This window comes from Martes martes, assembly GCF_963455335.1.
Source record: "Martes martes genome assembly, chromosome: 2".
Classification (NCBI taxonomy): Eukaryota; Metazoa; Chordata; class Mammalia; order Carnivora; family Mustelidae; genus Martes; species Martes martes.
In genome coordinates this window covers 90,330,821-90,353,097 of record NC_137889.1, presented here as the reverse complement: position 1 = coordinate 90,353,097, position 22,277 = coordinate 90,330,821, and the positions used below count along the sequence as shown (strand labels likewise).

The following is a 22,277-nucleotide window of genomic DNA, read 5'->3' as shown; positions in this document are numbered from 1 at the left end:
CTCTCTCAGTGGGGCCCTTGAAGGAACTGATGCATATGAAGGAAGGAGAGCTTTCTAAGGAGGCAGACTTGGGTTCTGTAAGGGGCTATAACCAGACCTATAGAGGGCGTCCTGGCCCCATGAGGATCATCACAGTGACAGCTACAGCAAACCAACAAATGAGATTTATTGCAAGTCTGTTACATGCCAGTATTTAAACTCTATTATCCTAATCAGAACAGCTTCATGTGTAGGGACTACTATTATCATCCCCATTTTATAGGTAAGGGCTCAGACACGGCAAAAAAATAGCATTAGAAAAAGTGTATCCTTGTGTCTGAGTTCCACATTGCTGAGAGCAGGACAGGAGCAAAGGTGAGGACAAACACTAGGATTTTGATTGTGCAGATGTCGCCAGGAGACTTAGAAGAGTCTCATCTGAATTACTGATTGAAAACAGGGGGAAAAGGGAGGCCCCCTCTTTTTGCGATATCAAAAATCTAGCCCCAGAAGTTCCAGGGAGAACTCCCAGGCAGATGGAGGAGACTGATGCCACTCGTGGGATGTTCTGGAAAGGGTGACAACAGCGTGGAGATTGTCAGTTTCCTACTTAAACTACCTTTTGGAAATTAGAGTTTACAACAGGAATGGCAACAGAGATCTGGAAATCATCTGAAGGGAAAGATAAAGGGCTTAAAAAAAAACCACTTCAGATAATTCATTAAACATTAATCGAACACCTACTAAGTATCAAGCATCGTGCTAAGCCCTGGGAATACAGTAAGTAGTAACGCAAACACGCACAGTCTCTGAGGAGAGAAAAAGTTTTAATTCAGTAATTTCAGGGTACTAAGAGTGCCTATCATGATCAGTCAATAGCTTCCCAGACAGTTTCACTACCTTTCCATTCTACTTTTTTCCTTCTTTCTCTTTTCTTTCTCCCCCATCTGGGGCTTGGTGGGGAATTCTAAGGTATGTGTATTAATTTCCAAGGGCCCTGAAACATGTAGCACCAAGAGTGGTCACAGCAAACATGAACAATGGAGGGCCGAAGGTGGAGTCCGTCTTGTTAGCCCTCCCAGCCGGTCTATTCCATTTACCATCTCTTTCTCTTCAATATTTGACAAGCAAAGCCTTCCTAAATGCTGACTGGAGAGTTCCACCTAGTTGAAGCTTTAGTCTTGCTCTTGCTCGCTTTTTTCTGGAGGGCTGGAGCTGGCACACCCAAGAGAGCAGACAAAGAAAGCCCTATAATCCCTCAAGTAATCCACTGGCATTCTTATCGGATGTTATGTTGAGATGTTTTGCTGGACGATTTGACAGAAGGAGGTGATCAAATTCTTGTAAAACAGATCAAAGAAATCATGAATGGCTATACTCCACAATTTTAATAATAAGACCTCTGCTGTTTCTTCAACACTGTTTAATGAAAACCCTGGAAGATATTTGGAGGAATAAAATGAAAGGCTCACTTTGAGAGGCTTTTTCAGGTCAATATCAGAATGAATGCTCAGCTCTCTTAAGGCATCTCCAACGAGATTGTTCCTGCGAACATGAAGGACGAGGAAGGGGCTTCTGGCCAGCAGAGGCTCCAAGGTGAGAAGCATGAAGACATTCTGCAGGTTAGCTCCATTGACTGCCACCTGGAACAGCACACCCAAGAACACAATTACACAGAGAGCAAGAGACAGACAGAGAGAGAGAGGGAGGAACGAAGGGATATACCCACCAACAATAAGAACGGGTAGATCTGGATTATTAATTCACAAATGTCTTAGTAAGCTTATCAAAACCAATTATATTTTATAATAGAAGTGTGTATTTAAAATAAATTAAATCTCTGTAACTTCAGTTTTTATTCAATAAAGAATTACCAAGCTCCATTTAATTATTGCCCTAGCTCTACACCAGGGCAGCAAACTATGGACTGCAGACCAAACCGAGCCTGTTCCCTGTTTTTGTATAGCTCTTGAAATAACAATGTTTTTTTCATTTTTAAATGATTGGGGGGAAAAAACTTCACATATAAAAATTATATAAAATTCAAATTTCAGTGTACAGAAAATTGTATTAGAAAAGTGTCATGCTCATTCATCTACTTATTGTCAATCACTGCTTTCCGTGTTACAACACGAAATAGCTGAATAGTTGAGATAGACCTTATGGCCCACAAGGACTAAAATATTTACTATATGCCCCTTTATGAAAATGCTTGCCAACCCCAGATCCAGGTAAACGTGCATTCATGCACAGGTGTTACATTCAACATAAAATTGCTGAAAAAATTTATAATAGTTCTAAAAAGTTATAATGAAAGTTACAAGCTAAACAGACTCTTTCCTGTTAGTAAAAGTTACAATGGAATGCTTAGGATGAACAGAACACAGTAAGAAGAGGAAATCATTTTTAAAATGTGATACCTGCATCTGTAGTTCAGCATCGGTCTGTAACATTTTGGTCTTGGCTTGGGCATCAAAGATGAAAGGGTAGGAACAAAGTGTGACAGTATCCTAGAATAAAACATATTATTGGCAAATATTACAGTGTTCCACAGAGAATACTGCTGGAAAAATACAGAACTAAATGAAAAATGGATCATTTACCTGTATTATAGATGGTCTAGCCTTCTGTATAAAGAAAAATAAAAAGTCTCTTACTTGGATTGCAAAACCTGAAATTTCTACCCCCTGCAAATATAAAATATAAATAACAAAACATATAACCAATCTCTGCCCAGGCAGAGAGCGAACACCATTTGAATGGCTGACCGGATTTTTGATGGAACAGGCCAGATGTTTTGATGGGTACAGACTAAGAAGAAAATATGAAAACAATTCTAAAAAATTTTAAAGGACCTTTAAAGACCATTTCACTGACTCCATAATTTACAGCATTAACAGAATGTTCTTTTATAAGAAATCAAATTCCAAAACAGGAGCTTTACAACCTTGACTTCAGATATTAATTTTATTGGGTAAAATGGATGATGCAGACTGCATTTTATTTGGTGTCATATTTCATCTTCTTACACACACACACACACACACACACACACACACACACACACACACACACTTTACGACTAAGAGAAAACAAATATTTAGAAACCTGTCCCTGACTCAGCACTTAGACTAGTGGTGGGCCTGTAGAAGACAGTCCATCAATATGTGAATAAATCTAAATAAAATTCTGAGGACGGGAATAACAATAAATAATAAAAATCACAATTGAGGGACGCCTGGGTGGCTCAATTGGTTGAGTGGCTGCCTTCGGCTCGGGTCATGATCCCAGCGTCCTAGGATCGAGTCCTGCATCGGGCTCCTTGCTCAGCGGGGAGCCTGCTTCTCCCTCTGCCTCTGCCTGCCTCTCTGTCTGCCTGTGCTCACTCTGACAAATAAATAAAATCTTTAAAAAAAATTAAAAATTAAAAATTAAAAAAAATCACAATTGAAACATATCTACAAGGTTTGTTACCATTTACCAAGAAAAAAATGTTTTTTTCTGGAAGTTGTTAGGTTATGTAACAAACATTATTGATTGATTTAATAGAAACAAAAACATCAACAATATACATTCTGTTGATCAGCAGTATTTCTCAAACAGAAAACTGCAGACTTACTCTCAGAGATCTGAGAGTGCTCTATGATTTGTAAAAATTCTGTGAGTTCTTTAAAATCCTAAACGAAATTCATGAAAACGCATTCTGAACAACCTCCTTATGATGATTTTCATTTATTTTAATGATTGCCCTGGCGTCACATTATATATGCTTAATTGTCCAAGGGTACTGAAAAAGAAGAAAAGCAGCCTTCCTCTGTAAGTGATGCATTTGCGTCCAGGAAAAGGCCAGGAACAGTCTTGGCCCACTGCATGAAAGAATGTTTAATAGCTTCTGAAAAGAGAATAGAGCTGAGTCATCCCAGGGCCGGCAGGCTGCGGGAATTCAGGCACCAAGGCCTGACAGCCGGCAGTTCCTCCCCACAATGCAGTGGGTTTCAATAAGATGTTTTTGCTGTCACATTTCATCATAAGGCTAATCTGCATTTTACTGATTTTAGAGTTTTGTCTGCATTTAATTTATAGATTTGGTTGGCTCTATAATTGTTAAAGGCTACTAAATAAGAAGGTTTAACTACCTCCTTTTATGTTTGTGTATATTTCGATGAAATCGTTTAATAGCAATTTTCACTAAAATCCATCCATTTTCATTAAAATTATCCTATATATAGGAACCTATATAAAGGTTCCTTTAGAGATCTTGGAACATTTCTCTAGACTAAGAAACCCTAACTGGAGTGGATTCCAGTCCAGTGAGACAAGGTAAGGAATCATGCATATATAATCCAGGCTAATTTGGCTCATTCTCATACATACACTTCTAATTATTTGGAATTTAGTAATTGAAATCACTAAAAAAAAAAAGGAAAAAAAGTCCACATACCATAAAACAGCCCTTCACAAAGTGACCTTCTAGTCTAGGTACCTGAAAAAGGTAGAAGCATCCTAGGGAAGTGGGTTTAAAAGTGGTGGCAAATTTGCGACGACATGGATGGAACTAGAGGGTATCATGCTTAGCGAAATAAGTCAATCAGAGAAAGACAACTATCATATGATCTCCCTGATATGAGGAAGTGGAGATGCAACGTGGGGGGTCTAGGGGTAGGAAAAGAATAAATGAAACAAGATGGGATCAGGAGGGAGACAAACCATAAGAGACTCTTAATGTCACAAAACAAACTGAGGGTTGCTGGGGGGAGGGTGGTGGGGAGAGAGTGGTGGGGTTATGGACATTGGGGAAGGTATGTGCTATGGTGAGTGCTGTGAAGTGTGTGTAAACCTGGCGATTCACAGACCTGCACCCCTGGGGCTAATAATACATTATATGTTTATAAAAAAATTAAAAAATTAAAATAAAAAGCGGTTGCAATATTCAGAACTATGCGTTATTTGCTTATTCTCAAGGGATAAGAAAGATCTTTAACATGTGTTGGTCTATAAAGCAAGATAAAGTTCTGAATACTTCAAATGTAAAAGTGACTGGGAGAGAAGTGACCAGGGTGACCGCAAGAACAGCTGCGGGCATTACAGCATTGCAGCAGACCGAGTCTTCTTAAATACTGGTATTTTTGCTGGCCAGTACAGTTATTTCAGACCTCAGCTGGCAGGTCTGTCTGAAGATCGCAGCCCACTCCAGGCCCGCTGCTGTTCTTGGACCATGCTGCTGCCCTCTTGCTGCAAGTCTCAGCACGAGCCCACCCAGGCCTCCTCCAACATCTACCTCCTCAGTCCTAGTGCCTCCCACAGCCCCTCACCTGACCCCTTCACCCCTGCAAGAGCCCAGTTTGGGAAGTAGGCAAATGTCTCTTCTGCAGGAGGGGAGGAGTTAAATGGAGGGCAAGGTCACTACCCTCTCCTGGGGCAGACTGGGGTTTGGTGTGCTGCCTCCCAAGAAATCTAGAACTGTCTTGGTTAGGAGCAAGAGCCAAGGCCAGAGAGCTGATAGTCCATGAGACCCTCCCCCAGCCAGGGGAGGACCACAGTGCCAGCTCTAAAGAAGACAAAGGAAGGCTATTCGGTCAAAAGAAGGAACAGAACCGTATGGTCTACTTCTTTAAAAAATTTTTTAAGATTTACCCATTTATTCTAAAGCGATAGAGAGAGAAAGCACAAGTGCCAGAGTGGGGAAGGGGAAGAGGGAGAGAGAATCTCAAGCAGACTCCCTGCTTAGCACGGAGCCAGCCACGGAGCTCGAACTCATGACCCAAGAGCATGACATAATCCGAAATCAAGAACAAACCACCTGACCGACTGAGCCACCCAGGCATCCCTGTGAAGGTCTGTTTATACATAAAAGGTCTATAACTTTTCATAAGTCTATGGGTTTTTGAATCTGAAATACAATCATTTAATTTCACTGATTTTTATTCTGTAAATGCTATTTTAGAAATGCTGTTAGTCCTGGCATTTCTGTATTACAGGAAATGAATGTTCAAACAGCAATGTTAGGATTTTGCTCTACGGCTGTTCTCCCTAACGTAGGTAGGAGCGTGAGCGTGAACTGGTAAGATATGTGACCCTCTCGGGGAGGAGGCTGCTTGTCCTGGGCCATCCACTGCCCCAGAATGAGTGTGACAAACATAAAAGTAGCAAAGTACTGGTAACGGATCATACTTCAAGTGCTCCTGCTTGAGACGGGATTAGACTGTGACCTTATTTCATTTTCAAAAGTATATTAAACAGAAGCATGGAATAAGTACATGGTGCAGAAGTGGGGAACTGGGAATACCCTTTTCTCCTTTTTAAAATTCCAAATCCACATTTCCTAAGCATGGCTGTGGCTGGCTAGAGACAGGAGGTACTGTACAAACACCGGCAGCACGAGGAGAAGACACAGCTCACTCAGGGCCTTAGGGCCTGCCACCCGGCCTTCCTGTCCCCACCACAGACAAGTCTGGCTTCCCTGCATCACAGCTTGATGCTGAATGAACAAGTGGCCTGGTCTCGCCCGTGCACAACATGGTACCTAGAGCCGGACCGCTGCCCCATGTGACACATCCAGCAAGATGTCAAGTCAGTTCTCGTGTTTACTTGGGAAGCATTTACTTTGTCACTCACTTTCTCCCTCACGCTGCCCTCTAGGGGAGCCCGCGAAGCCACTTGTTCTATGTGCTCTTCGGTTTTTAAGTGTAGAAGATGGCAGTTTATGAACTGAAAGAACCAAACCACTACCACCTCTTCTTTAAAATGAGCGAAAATCAGGGCGCCTGGGCAGGTCCGTTGGTTAAGTCTCAGGGTCCTGAAATGGAGCCCCATATCAGGCTCCACATTCAGCACGGAGTCTGCTTGTCCCTCTCCCTCTGCTCCTTCCTTTGCTCTCTCTCTCCCTCTCACTCTGGAATAAATTAAAATAAATCTTTAAAATGAGAAAAAATCAGCCACTCTAGAATGTTCCTTTTGTGCTCCATTGCCCTTTCCACACAAGGGCAACACAGCTTTGTAACGCCTTTTTTCACTGCTGCCTCTGCACTGACTACCCCACAGAGGCAACCACCACGTGCTACACGTCTGCATCCCCAGTGACCAGCAGCTCACGACACACCACAGGTGCCCCAGAGCTGCTTACTGAAAACTAGTCAGTGAGGGTTTATTATATGCCACACACTGAGCACTCTGCCAAGTAAAGCCTTTCCATGCTTTCTCCAGCTAATTCTCACTAGACCGTCATAATTCTCATTTACAAACAAGGACACCAGGACTGTAGGAATTAAGCTACTTGCCTAAGGAGCTGGTATGCCACCATTGAGATCTGAACCCAGTTCTTTTTGACTAGAGCATGTGCTCTGAACTATACACTGGACTGCCTTGGCTACTACCACGCTAAAACATTTGACACACAATGCCATTTGTTGTGGTGTACACACACACACACACACACACACACACACACACACAGAGGAATATTATCCAGCCATAAAAAAGGAAATCCTGCCACTTGCAAAAACATGCGTGAACCTGAAGGGCATTATGCCAAGTAAAATTAGCCAGACAGAGAAAGACAAATACTACACGGCATCACCTCTACGTGGAATCTAAAAGAAAGCCAGAGTTGCTCACTTAAGTACTGTCATTCACAGACTGCTATCATGATCATCTACATTTCTAACACCAGCAACTTCTTTTTCGGTGGCAAAAAGAACTGGGGTTCATTAGAAGTATTTTAGTCAAGATCCAGTCACGGGGGGCGCCTGGGTGGCTCAGTGGGTTAAAGCCTCTGCCTTTGGCTCAGGTCATGGTCTCAGGGTCCTGAGATCGAGCCCCACATCGGGCTCTCTGCTCGGTGGGGAGCCTGCTTCTCCCTCTCTCTCTGCCTGCCTCTCTGCCTACTTGTGATCTCTCTCTGTTGAATAAATCAATAAAATCTTAAAAAAAAAAAATTCTTAAAAAAAAAAAAAAAAAAAGATCCAGTCACGGAAAGGGTAGATTCAAAGTCAGAAGAATTGGCTTTTATGAAGCTAGCTAAATTGCTTAAACAATTGGAAAAACTGTTTAACTTCTGTGGGCCTCCAATTCCTTACCTAGAAACAAAAGAACCTAAATAGGGGCACCTAGGTGGCTCAGTGGGTTAAAGCCTCTGCCTTAGGCTCAGGTCATGATCCTGGGGTCCTGGGGACTGAGCCCCAAATTGGGCTCTCTGCTCTGCGGGGAGCCTGCTTCCTCCTCTCTCTCTGCCTGCCTCTCTGCGTACTTGTGATCTCTGTCTGTCAAATAAATAAATAAAATCTTAAAAAAAAAAAAAAAACATGTAACTGGGTGATGGACACTGGGGAGGGATGTGTTGTAATGAGCACTGGGTAATAAGACTAATCAATCACAGCCTTGTACCCCTGACACAAATACTATACTATATGTTATTTGTATGTTAATTAATTGAATTTAAATTTTAAAAACACATTATTGTCTCTAGCACTGATCATCTCTTATTTGACAAACCAAATAATCTTCTATGTTAAATAAACCTCTTCATACACCTTGCTATTAGAGACCATTACCGACCTCCAAAAACCCTACAGGGAAAATACTGTCTCAACGTTGGTGATGGATCTGTTCAACCAGCAAGGACTCACATCAAATATATCTGCTGCACACGACTTCACTAAGTACAGTGACCACATCTTCATTCTGTTTTCTGACATAACTCCAATTTACACACACGCCACAGAGGGGAGGTCGGTCCTCAACACCCTAGCAGAGATCCCAGGCCAGTGTGCAATCAAACTGAGCACTCCTTGCCAAGTCATGGTGGCAGGCAGGAATCCGCAGTCCCATGGGCGGCACCTCTAACATACGGTGACAGCTAGGTCAGGGATAGGTGACATCGTCACACCCATAATCCCAAATCGGAGGTGGCCTGCAGGGTTCAGGTGCCAACATGAGATGACTGAAGTAAGCTACCTATTAGAAGATGGTAATTAGCAAATGATCCTTTCCTCAATGTCAAAATCGAGGGGCAGTGGGGATTGTGGCACGTAGAAGCCTTGTCTAAAGAGCCACTGTTGAACGCCAGCCCACGGGCACCATCTGGGAGGATGGGCTATGCTGCCAGATATCCCAAGTTTCAAGAAAAACTAGAAATTCATTTTAAGCATCTTGCCTTTTATGTAGTAAAAGACACCTAACATAAAGTTTGCCATCTTTACCATTTTTAGGCGTACAATTCAATAGTGCTGACTATGTTCACATTATTACACGGCAGATCTCCAGAACTTTTTCCTCTTCCAAAACTGAAGTTCTATAGCTACTAAACAACTTCCATTTCCCTTCCCTCAGGCCCCAGCCACCACCACCCTACTTGCTGCTCCGACCAGACTCTAGATACCTTGATTTTTAAAATGTTGGCCAACTCATCCCAGTCAAAATTCCACCAGCATTTTTCAAAGTGCTGGAACAAACAATCCTAAAATTTATATGGAACCAGAGGAGACCTCGAATTGCTAAGCAAATGCTGAAAAAGAAAAGCAAAACTGGGGGCATCACGTTGCCTGATTTCAAGCTTTACTACAAAGCTGCGATCACCAAGACAGCATGGTACTGGCACAAAAACAGAGACATAGACCAGTAGAACAGAATAGAGAGCCCAGATATGGACCCTCAACTCTGTGATCAAATAATCTTTGACAAAGCAGGAAAAAATATACAATGGAAAAAAGACAGTCTCTTCAAAAAATGGTGCTGGGAAAATTGGACAGCTATGTGTAGAAGAATGAAACTCAATCATTCTCTTACACCATACCCAAAGATAAACTCAAAATTGATAAAAGACCTCAACATGAGGCAGGAATCCATCAGAATCCTAGAGGAGAACATAGGCAGTAACCTCTTTAACCTCGGCCACAGCAACTTCTTTCAAGATATGTCTCCAGGGGCGCCTGGGTGGCTCAGTGGGTTAAGCATCTGTCTTTGGCTCAAGTCATGATCTCAGGATCCTGGGATCGAGCCCTGCATTGGGCTCTCTGCTCAGCGGGGAGCCTGCTTCCCCCCCGCCCCCCACTCTCTACCTTCCTCTCTACCTACTCGTGATCGCTCGCTCTCTGTCAAATAAATAAATAAAATCTTTAAAAAATAAAAAAAAGACATGTCTCCAAAGGCAAAGGAAACAAGTGAAAATGAACTTTTGGGACTTCATCAAGATCAAAACCTTCTGCACAGCAAAGAAAGCAGTCAACAAAACAAAGAGGCAACTCAACAAGTGTTGGAGAGAATGTGGAGAAAGGGGAACCCTCTTACACTGTTGGTAGGAATGCAAGTTGATGCAGCCACTTGGGAAAACAGTGTGGAGATTTCTTAATAAATTAAAAACAGAGCTACCGTATGACCCTGCAATTGCACTACTGGGTATTTACCCCAAAGATACAGATGTAGTGAAAAGAAGGGCCATCTGTACCCCAATGTTCATAGCAGCAATGGCCACAATTGCCAAACTGTGGAAAGAGCCAAGATGCCCTTCAACAGACAAATGGATAAAGAAGATATGGTCCATATATACAATGGAGTATTATGCCACCATCAGAAAGGATGAATACCCAACTTTTGTATCAACATGGACGGGACTGGAAGAGATTAGCTGAGTGGAATAAGTCAAGCAGAGAGACTCAATTACCATATAGTTTCACTTACTTGTGGAGCATAAGGAATAACACGGAGGACACTGGGAGATGGAGAGGAGAAGTGAGTTGGGGGAAATCGGAGGGGGAGACAAAACATGAGAGACTGTGTATTCTGAGAAACAAACTGAGGGTTTTGGAGGGGAGGGGGTGGGGGTTGGGTGAGCCTGGTGGTGGGTATTAAGGAGGGCACATATTGCAGGGAGCACTGGGTGTGGTGCATAAACAGTGAATCCTGGAACACGGACAAAATAAAATAAAATCTTAAAAAATAATAAAAAATAAAATAAATAAAATATTGGCCAACTAATTAAGATTTGAACCATTCTGGCTGACTACCCATCTATGACTCCTTACTGACCACTTATGATTTCTCAGAGCTTCAAAAGTTTCAGGAATGCCAAGCCAGCCAAAACACTGTGACATTAATACCAAAGTCAGGGACAAATCTGGGGCTCAGATGTGCTCTTCTTGCCCATGTTTGTACTCTGAGAAAAGACTGAAGCTTTAAGATCTGCTTTACATGCATTCGTACCATGCCTGCTTGATGCAAGAACCACATGAGGTAGTCTTCCTGAATGTCCACAAGACTGGAAATCTCAGGAATGTAAAATGTATCATACTCCACATGCTTCACTTTGAGATTTACCTGATGAGGAACGAAATAAAGAAAATTAAAACCAAGACAAGTCAAAGAGGACAACCTCAGTAGGACATTTGAGCCTACCATCTATTCAGCCCTCTCCCGACAGGCTCCTCTCTGTGCTCACCTTATATAACTTCTCCAGGAGCTTGAGAGCTGCTGTAATATAATTGTTAAACAGTACAGGAATCAAGAATGTCTTTCTTCCTCTCAGTAGATAAACGACTGCACCTTTATAGAGGTTTACCAGCTTCATGAAATATTTTGGGCATACCTGAGACCACCAGTTATCTTTAGAAAGAAAGAAGAAAAGACATATTTCAGCATGTATCCTTGATCGAGTGTTTATGTCTTCTGCCTACTAGCTAAAAACCGCTCCAGCTAGAAAATGAACATTAGTCTAAAATACGGTTTCCCAAAGCTGACTTTAAAAAGAATCCATTAAAGCATTTCTGGAGAGAGCAGGAGCTACACAAGAATCCCTCGAGCTTTTTGTGTAATGCTTGATCTGATGTTTTTTTTTTCCCCTCCAAGACCCATTCAGAGAGCTAAGCTAGAAGTTCAGTTCCAAAGGTCCGTATGGACAAGATGTTGAGGCACCTGCTGTGGGCGGGAGCATTCACATCTCCTCATTCTTGCTGCCCCCCTCACCTCAGCCTCCACCTACATGCTGTGCCAGGGATGCAAAGAACCACACGCCCCTGAACACAGGGCAATCACACCCTCCCTTCAAGGGGGATGTTAGTGGAAAACTACTATTTCTGTTTCTCCCCAAACCGTGCTTTCTCATAACCAGCCAAGAAGGCTCAAGCATTGGTTTCTACATTGTCAGAAGTGAATTCAGCCATATTGAAATACTTAGCAGATGAAATGAGAGGATGTCTGTTATTTTTAAAAAATATTTCAGCAAAAATATAAAGGTGGTGGTAGGGGGAATACAGAAAACAGAAAGGCAAAATACTGATAATCATGAATCTTTGTGTGAATGGGTACCTGCAGTATTTTCTGTACACTTTGGGATATTCTTTTAAACTTAAATTTCTTTAATTAGCCATTAAAAACAAGGGTAAAACTGAACAACTCTGATCTCTCTGCACGGCCCTACCTAGAAAAAATTAAAATTAAAAAAAAAAAAACGAAACCCAAAACTTAAACGTCAGGTAATGTTCCTTCGGAGATCGCCATCACTCTACCTCACAGTCTACCAGAACACCTGAAAAAATATGCCCCGCGGGGCTTCGATCTTTAAAAAGCAAAATGAAGGACTAACATATTCCTAGTGCTTTCATTATTATTTCTGTTTTAAATCTTCTGCAAAGGTGGAAGCAATATGGAAAAGCCGGGATTCCATCCTCAGGAACACAGGTCTCTTTACTCATGGGGAGACACACTCAAGTAACATCCTAGTCCACATGGAACGCAGAAGTTACTGAGTTGCAATGAACACCTGAAAAAAAATTTACCAGAAAAAAAATAAATAAATAAAAGGGAAAAGCCAGGTGACAGACTTTCTGCACTTGATTAACAAAAACATCTCAGGCGCTACTCCCATGAGAGACACTCTCCAATTCACTGAGGAACGGAAGGTTCTTATCTCAGCAAAGTGTCCGTGGCCTGCAAAAATCAGTGTGGACTCAACTGTCCTAAAAAAGAAAAACAGAACAAACATTGGGTAAGTCTCCACTAGGTCATTTTCTTCCTCTCCTCTTTTGGAGACCTGCGCATCACACCAAACTGTTCATTTCACTCCCACCCCCTAAATTAGGTAAGGGAGAAAGTGCAACAGAGGGACAATAATTTTTGAGATGCTATTAACGACTAGCAAAGGTAGGAGGTGAAAAAAGTAGTTTAAAGTTGGATAATCTAACCTTGTGAATATTTAAAAATCAAGATTAGTCTGGCATGAATCGTCTCAAATAATGTAAATAATGGTTCGATTTGCTCATCGTGCAAATATGGCCAGTTAGAGGACAAGCAGCAAAGAAAGGTAAGATCTGAATGGTAAGCATATTAAATGGCAACAAATAGATTCTCGGATCTCAGTCCACTGAGAGCCAGTGGTCACACCAATAAAATAAAAAGTACAAAACCACTGGTATTGGGTTTCGCAAATTCACCTAATACTTTGCTGGGGTTTGTATCCAGCCGCAGAATGGCCATGGCCAGGGGAATGGTCAGCGTTATGTAATACTTGGAATCCTGGAGCAGGGGGAACTCCGGTAGTATTAAATAGATTCTCATGGCTTCAACATCTGGTGGTGAACTCGACAACTGAGGAATTAGGCAACTTTCAAAGCTGTTCAAGATCTGCATGAGAGAAAAGAATACTGAGAAATTCTAACGTGCCTGAGATCTAGTTACCTTCCCTCTAAATTCATAAGGTATTCAATATCTCAACTCCCATTCACTCAGTATACGCACCGGGGTGCTCAAGAGATACATCAGTGGAATGAAAAGCCAAAGATCCCCACCCCTGCAGACCTTACTCTGGGAGGGCATTTGCTTAGAAAGAGTTAAGCTAAGAAGAAAGTCAAAGGTAGGTCAAATTCCCAAAGTGAATATTTTAGAGTTAAGATTTATACAAGATTTTTGCCTTTTTATCTTACTCTTTGTTTCTCTTGAAAGTTGAATTACAACAAGATGGGATCGGGAGGGAGACAAACCATAAGAGACTCTTAATCTCACAAAACAAACTGAGGGTTGCCGGAGGGAGAGAGGTAGGGAGAGGGTGGTTGGGTTATGGACATTGGGGAGGGTATGTGCTACGGTGAGTGCTGGGAGATGTGTAAGCCTGATGATTCACAGACCTGTACCCCGGGGGAAAAAATACATTATATGTTAATAAAAATAATTTTAAAAAAGAAAGTTGAATCACTGCAATGCAAAAATGCATTTTTTAAAAAATACACTCTGTAAATGTAAGGAACTTACCTGTTCTAGAATCATGGAGTGTTGAGAGCTCATTAATTTTTCAAATAACACTCTCGTTGAGTTCAGGTCAATCCCAGGGATTTTGGGACTTGTTTTAAAATGTTCATCAATTCTAAACAAAAATTTTAAAAGTGTGTAATAAAAGCAAAACAACGCAAACACTCTGACAGGAATTAGAAATGGGAAACAAAATAGTCTGTCCCCACTGATTGGATTTAAAGTTGACCTAGCAGACAAGCTGCATAAAAATATTACACTTCAGGGGTGCCTGGGTGGCTCAGTCATTAAACATCTGCCTTCCGCTCAGGTCATGATCCCAGGGTCCTGGGATTGAGCCCCGCATCAGGCTCCCTGCTCGGCAGGAGGCTTGCTTCTCCCTCTCCCACTCCCCCTGCTCCTGTTCCCTCTCTTGCTGTGTGTCTCTCTGTCAAATAAATAGAATCTTAAAAAAAAAAAAAAATACTACATTTCAAGAAAGCCCAAGCTCTCTTCAGTAATTTTTTAAAAAAATCAGATCTACAACAAATACAAAGTTAGTGTCTCTCTGAGTTTACACAGGGGATACAATTACATATACCCAAGGACTAATTTCACCACTACTGTTTTTTTAACTTCCTAGCAACTAATCATTTTTTCTAACCTTAAATAAAATCTTGGCCTTTTAGAGACTTTTAGAGAATATCTCTTAAATTCCTACTCTTGAACATTACCACATCTATTAATTACAAAAGAACTCTGCATTTGCAAAAGAGGCTACTGTTTATGAGTAATGGACACATTCAAACAGTTTTAACACCATCTGACAGCAATGCTGTAATTTACAAAAACATAAGTAGAGTTTCTAACATTAAAAAAAATCATAATTATATGTACTGAAACTTAAATGGTCAAATAAAGAGATGCTTGGGCTTTGTTTGTTGGGTCTTTTGTTATTTTTACTCTAAAAATAAATCTATCCCAAACACAGAAATGAATTCTGGTGTCCTTTATGTAACCTTCCATATGCTTTGAGGTATTTTCTGCCACGCTGTTAAGAAAAGACAAAATATTTTATCTATTTTATCTAAATGTATTTATGCTTTGTAAAAGTGGTCTTCACTTCAATTGGTTTCCTGTGAGGCATTCTGCATAAACTACATAAGCAGGACTCCTGAAATAGCACAGTTGTCAGTTTAAAAAAAAAAAAAAAAAAAGACTTTAGCCACATCTCTATGGAATTTATGAAACTAAAGATGAATAGCCTGACAAATCTGGCCAAGGGCCGTTCCAAATCTTCATAAAAACCTAACCTTCTAGAACAAGGTTTCTCAGCCTTGGTGCTATTGACTTTTGGGGCCAAATAATTCCTTGTTGGATGGATAGGATTGTGAGGTGCTTTGCAACACCCTTGGTTTTTACCCACTAGATGCCAGTAGTATTACCCCCCACCATTGGAACAACCAAAAAATGTCACCAGACATTGCTAAATGTCCCCTCGGTTGAAAACTACTGTTCTAAAAGACCAACACCGGCACAACCCAGGATACTTTTCACTGGAGGAAAAGGCTAAATATTAAGTCTGAAATAAACTGGAAGAGCTCATTTCAGCCGCCCTAATGATACAAGTACATGACCTGGCAATCTCTAGCTGTAACTGAAGAGAGTTTCTGAATTGACCTCTGGCAACCCAGGTAGGGACATAAATTTTTGGTGGGGGATGGAGTGGGATTCACACACAGAACTGAATTCTAAATCTTCTTGGGATTTCATTCACCTGGTCACTGGCAAAAAAGGACTAGATCAGGACTTGGGGTCACCAGCGTTCAAAAAGCTCTGCTGCATGAGGTTCCCAAGGGCTATATTTGCAGAAGGGAGAAGGCCAAGCAAGGAAATGCCATTTACTACCTGAAAATTCAGCCCAAATGTCACATCCTGGTGAGCTAAGCTAGACCTAAGTCCAAGGATCTCCTAGAGCTTCCTTGGAACATCCCCCTAAGCTCACTCTTTTTGAGAAGAGTAAAACCTTTGGGAAAGCAATCCAATGAAACTGAGATTACTTGAAGAATTAAGGATTTAAAAACAAATATGGGAGACATGTTGGGGGTAACATTTTAGAATGCCCTAAGAAATCCTGCTGTTGATTACATCAACTCTCTCTGAGATTGTCTCGCTCTTTGCTAATCTTTGCCAACCAGGCATGAATCAGCATTGCCCTTCCTGACATCCTCTCACTCATCATTATTAGACATTCCAATTTTTGCACAAATCATCAGCCTATCCACTGAATTAAGGCCAACCACCATCAAAGAGAACAGAAGTCTTTCACGGCCTTTGCTGAGTAAATATTTGCATCACATGTGGGTATTTTTTTTAAGATTCTAAATCACTTACTTTTTTTCAAGAAAACTTCCATTCCAACAGGCTGCGGAAGATAAGATCTGAACAACACCACTGCTCAGAAAAAAAAGGTGGGCAAGCCTTTAATAATCACAAAGAAATAGTTATTCAAGCCTCAACAACAGGTTCGTCATCTAGTCCAGGATTTCATTAACAGCAGCTTTCTTACCCAGATGAATCCCTGGAAAATGTACACTTGCTGTGGAGAAACATTGTGTCTCAAAATGGACAAGTACTTAAATTTTCCATAAGTCGTGTTAAAATCAAAAGTACCAAAGCTACTGAAAGAACGACTCTTGCAATGATAATCTTCTTGAACATCCTTCCACCATCAACCATCTAAGATATTCCCCAGCTCATCTCCAAACATATAATCATAAAAGAAAAGGTGAGCTGTTATCTCCCAAACACAGAAATTGTCTTTGCAAAATAATAAATGAACAACCATTTCCTTCTATTGTGTTTCCTATCTGAGAAAGAAAGTGAAAATGAGTGTTTATCCCTATTACCTATATAACAGAGGTTCTGGGAAAACAGCTAGTTTCTGAGGGCCCAGAAAAAAACTGTGTGTGAAGAGTCCTGGACCCTCTCAGTTAGTATATGGAAAAGGGAAGAAATACAACAAAAACATGGTTAAGGAGGGGGTTGCGGTAATTGCTGGTAATGAGAGAATCTGCGTCAAGAAAGTTCTCTAGAGATCACTTCCTCCATCCCCTCATTTTATAAATAAGAAAACTTAGAATGAGTAAACTGTCAAAGTCCCAGCAAAGGGGAAGCCACCTGCCCCTACCTGGATGAGTCTTGTCCCCTTCCCTTACCCCTACATCCTCCCAGACTGAATTCCCCACCAGAGCCACTTAGGGTTAGAGACACTCTGAGGACATGAGCTACTGGAGGGCATTCCCAATGATCCCTTGGTATACCCCAAAGTTTAGGGCCCTGGTCATTTGTCCTACTATACTCTATGTCACAAAGCAAGATGTATTATACACATTTCAGTGTATACCACTGAGTACACAGAGTGTGATTCATTCATTTATTAGATTCTGCAGAAAAATGAAAATGCTAAGTCAATGAAAATGCATAAAAATGTGCAGGACAAAATTCTCCTTTAAAATAAACTTGATCAGGGGCACCTGGGTGGCTCAGTGGGTTAAGACTCTGCCTTCGGCTCAGGTCATGATCCTGGGGTCCTGGGATCGAACCCCACATTGGGCTCTCTGCTCAGCAGGGAACCTGCTTCCCCCTCTCTCTCCACCTGCTTCTCTGCCTACTTGTGATCTCTCTTTCTGTCAAATAAATAAATAAATAAAAATTTTAAAAAAATAATAATAAAATAAAACAAACTTGATCAAAGGCTTCAATCCTTTTCACTTTATTTTCTCAACCTGACATTACAGTGCCATCTCAGCTAACCATTTTCAATGTGAAAATGCTACATATTATTCAAGATTAGGTAAGATAACAACTGTCTTACTTTTGGGATGCTTTGGGTTATGCAGATGAAGAAACTCTTGGGGGTAAACAACCATAACCCTGAGCTTTTTTTAGCAGAAAGGCCAACTCACCTTCATCAGTCAGGATTTTTAAGATCTGAACAAGGTAAGTTTAAGGGACACACTCTGAGAGAATGGGGGGAACAATCTATTATGTTATTTGGGCCTAAGGACACTAAATCCTTGAGAAATATGTGGCAAAAAAAAAAAAAGGATTCCCTAAATAAAAAATTCCATGTATATTTACAACCTCAATACGGAAGTAAGGGAAATTACTAAGCTAGAACATTCCAATATACCCTGTAAAAAATAAAATGAAAACAAGCAGCCACATACTTGATTGTATTTGCATTATTGTGTTCTGAGAGTTTTTGTCTCCAAACTGCTATGGTTTCATCATTTATTAAACTGGTGTAATGTGCTTGGTTCATCATCCTGAAGTCAACGGCAGGGGAAGAATTCTAGAGGATTAAATAAAACAGTAAAAAAGAGAAATTATGTAGGATGGATCTTTTCTCTTTCTGCTGACATATTCTCCATTTTGGGTTTCACAAGAGCTGGGGTGCACTGCCCACATACCCCTCTTCACTCCCTCAGCCACTGCAGGTGTCAGCTCCGGACAGCTCCCAGCTGGGCTGCTCTCCGCATTTCTGAATTTCTGGGGCTAATGGTTCACCCCTTCAACATCCGGTGGCAGGGAGAGGAGGAGTACAAAGGCCTAGCCCCCTTCCATCTACTCAGGACTGGGGAAGAGCCGACCTGACCTCAGAGCTCCCAAGGAGACTGGCTGAGGCCTCTGTTACCCTAACCTGCAGTCTCTCCCTTTGCCCAACCCCAACTCCTTCATCCCCAAACAGATGTCCTTCTAGCCCACACCACCCTGAAAAACTTTCTCAACATAAATCTCAGTCTCAGCGACTATTCACCAGAGAAACAAGCCCAATATGGCTTTTCCACACTTCTTTCCCCTCTGCTTTGAATCACTGTAACCTCAAGGTTTTTAAGGTAGTAATCATTTGCCATAACTATTCACCCAACTCCGACAAAATATATCATTCAAAAGTTCAGTTATAATGTACAGTGTAATCTATGAAAGCTTAATGCCTCTCAATTTTTTGTCCCAGGTATATAGTTATATATTTATAAGAAAGCTAGCAGAAAGGACATGTCAATAATGGCCTTAAAAATTCCCAGTGCTGCACAGCATTCTACATCCTTTATTCAGAGCGATCTAAAAAAATAAAATAAAAAAATAAGCACTTTTATTTTCTAAAATGTATCTTATTCAACTGATATTTCCCAAATCCTGTTCCTGATATAGAACTAAGAAAAAGTTGCAAGTGTTTTATACCCCCATAACTGTCACTAGAAAAATGAGAAACAATTATATTAAACCATTCATCCATCAATTCATAAGATGATTGGTTTTTTTCTTCTTTGTACCGACAGATAAAAAAACAACTTCCATGGTTAGGTTATGGACATTGGGGAGGATATGTGCTATGGTGGAAGTGTGTAAACTGACGATTCACAGACCTGTATCCCTGGGGCTAATAATACCTTATATCTTAATAAAAAATCAAAAAATTAAAAAAAATAGACAACTTCCAAAGTAAATTTTCTTGGTTACATCCCCATAGTTTTGAGTTAAGATATAATAAGGGGAAAGAAAGAGCACATGTAACAAGTAACAAATTGGAAACGTTTGCCGACATTTTTGATCATCTGGATCTTGATCATCACTTTACTAAAATGGCCACAGACAGCTATGAGAGAACAAAAGTCATCTTGAATGACACAGAGGAAAATCACAAGATAAAGTGGACACTTGAAAACAGACAAGCAAGACTGCCCCTTTACCCTGGTCTTAAAACTACTGTTGCCTATTTTTTAATTACTCTCCCCATTCACAGGGAAGCTGAACAGACTCTATCACATACTCACTATAAAATATAAATATGGAACTATTTTCTCATTCTTCATCATACGTCCAATAAACTACAGGTGACTTGATGAAGTATAGTCTCAGAATCACTCAAAGACCCAAGAAAAGGTTATCAATTTTCTGTGCCTTCTAATTATATACAGGCCAAAAAAAATTTGTGATCTAGGGTGTTTCCCAACTTTGGATCACCAGAGCTTTCAAAATCTTGATGGCTTAAGTCACACTCTAGACCAACAAATCAGAGTCTCGAGAGACATCGGTGTTTTTTTAAAATCCCCTAGGTGTTTTCAGTGGGCAACCAAGGTTGAGAATAACCGTTGGGAAAAGAAAATTATGTCACCTAGGCTGGTTCGCAGGCATATGAGCGTCAACACGCACACACAAGCACACCTAACATCCTAAGCACACTCCCTCTTCAAGCCTATCCAGCAAACAACATGAAAGGAAAAGGAGGGACTATGCTCTGCACTCAGTAAAGACGTGGAATCCAATGTAGCAAAGCAGTATCCGTATGCAACTCCTCCCTTCCCCTCTTCTACCTGAGACCTGGCATTAGTGGAAGGAGTCGCATTTATAAAAATGGAGCCTGTCACAATATAGACGCTTTCTCTTAGGTCGTTAAGTGATTCTTCAGGTGTTACGGTAACGCAGTAAACTCGTGATTTGCTCAGTCTCTGTGTCTAAACTGTCTATTTCACAGTGTCTAAATAAACATGTACAGCCTCCACTTTTAAAAAGAGTAACACCTTCCTAAGGGATAGTCTACTTTTAGTTTCTTTTTTGTTATCTTACATTTTTAATGCAGACCACTCTTACTAGTTGTTCAACCTTTCACTGTCCTATTTCTCTAATATGGCATTATTTTATATCCTTTTCATCAATGTTTTGTTTTCCAGTCCCAATGGTGCTAACTGCAATACATTTTAAATACAACCCCTTAGATCAGATGTCATATTTATAAAAGTATAAAACTGAGTTTTACATTGGCTTTCATAGGAAAATTAAAATTGGATAATATTATTCAAGTCAATTTCTTAGGGAAATGAATGCTTCAAACTCCACTTATCGACAAAAGTTACTATCCTACAGAGATTCAGTGCTTTTCATATTTCATTTCACTGGCATTTTGAAGAAACACAAAATAATCTCTGTTTTCCTCAAGATTTCTCTGTGAAGCACTGAAGCTGGGCCTAAAATAGGTCTAAAGCAGCAGTTCCAAATCACCCCAGATGGCAGCACTAAACAGAACCTTCTCCAGGCTCCTGACCTGGAAAATATCTAGTTGTCAGTTTCCACTGTCCAACCTGCAGCCTCAGGCTCCAGCACAACCTCTTCTACCAAATCACGGACTTTCACTGACTGGAAGGCAAGAACATTGTGTATTTAAAGATGGCAAAGTATCAGACGAATGGGGAGAATTTCCAGGATTCAAAGGGGCCGCCGGTCTCCACAGTTCCTATTTTCTTCCCAACCAATTCTGACTCCTCTATCACCACAAACAGCTCTTCCCTGCTGTTCCATGAGAGGGTAGGTCCTCCCTACAAGCTGGCTGAATAAAATCGGGTGGGGGAGGGGAGGGGAGGGTGCCCAAAAGCAAGGAAGGGAGTGGAGGACTGAAAACAGAACTGTGTCCCAGGTTTCAGAATGGCTTCCCTTGTCCAGGAGGAGGGGAGGGATTATAGCTCTGTCACAGATTATTACCTGTGTAATATTATTACAGGACCATATTATTAGGACCATATTCTCCTCTACCTGCAATGCTGAAAGATACTGGAACATCATTCTTCCTGACTTACCCACTGGAGTGACTCAGGACACAACGTGAAATTTTAGTGTGGTGTTATGAGCAGATGATAAATAATAAAGGATATCTGAATATTGCATCATCTCTTTTATATTTAGCATATACTCAATCACATCAAACAAACCCACTAAGTTCTCAAGTACCTATCATTTGTTGCTACCCAATAGGGAAGAAAGGGAAAGTCAAATAATACCAAAGTAAGTATAAATTCTCTAGGCCTCCTTAAATATCTTTTGGAACAAATGTAGACATAAACAAATGATTTTAAATTATAAATTAGAACTCTATGATTAAAATACCAGGAAAATTACTGGCACTTCAAGGAAGCAAAATGGAGAGAACATCTTCAAGATCAGTTGGCTTACCTTAATAAGATAAAATTGGTAGAAACAAAGAGTAATATTGCTCTCATGTAATTATTTATTAAAATAAATACTGGTTC

The 22,277-nt window shown here is 40.8% G+C and overlaps 1 protein-coding gene across 2 annotated transcripts in view; it reads right to left on the bottom strand.

Annotated features, from left to right (window-relative positions):
- Nucleotides 1–22,277, bottom strand: part of HERC3 (HECT and RLD domain containing E3 ubiquitin protein ligase 3) — a 117,829-nt gene that overhangs the window by 31,848 nt on the left and 63,704 nt on the right. For both annotated transcript variants that reach the window (XM_080797465.1, XM_080797466.1), the window contains exons 11-19: nt 18,423–18,547; nt 16,585–16,644; nt 14,215–14,326; nt 13,401–13,590; nt 11,411–11,574; nt 11,176–11,289; nt 2,583–2,606; nt 2,400–2,489; nt 1,452–1,622 (exon numbers count right to left, since the gene is read on the bottom strand). In XM_080797465.1, coding sequence (XP_080653591.1) covers nt 1,452–1,622; nt 2,400–2,489; nt 2,583–2,606; nt 11,176–11,289; nt 11,411–11,574; nt 13,401–13,590; nt 14,215–14,326; nt 16,585–16,644; nt 18,423–18,547 — 1,050 coding nt within the window. The remainder of the gene's footprint in view (nt 1–1,451; nt 1,623–2,399; nt 2,490–2,582; nt 2,607–11,175; nt 11,290–11,410; nt 11,575–13,400; nt 13,591–14,214; nt 14,327–16,584; nt 16,645–18,422; nt 18,548–22,277) is intronic.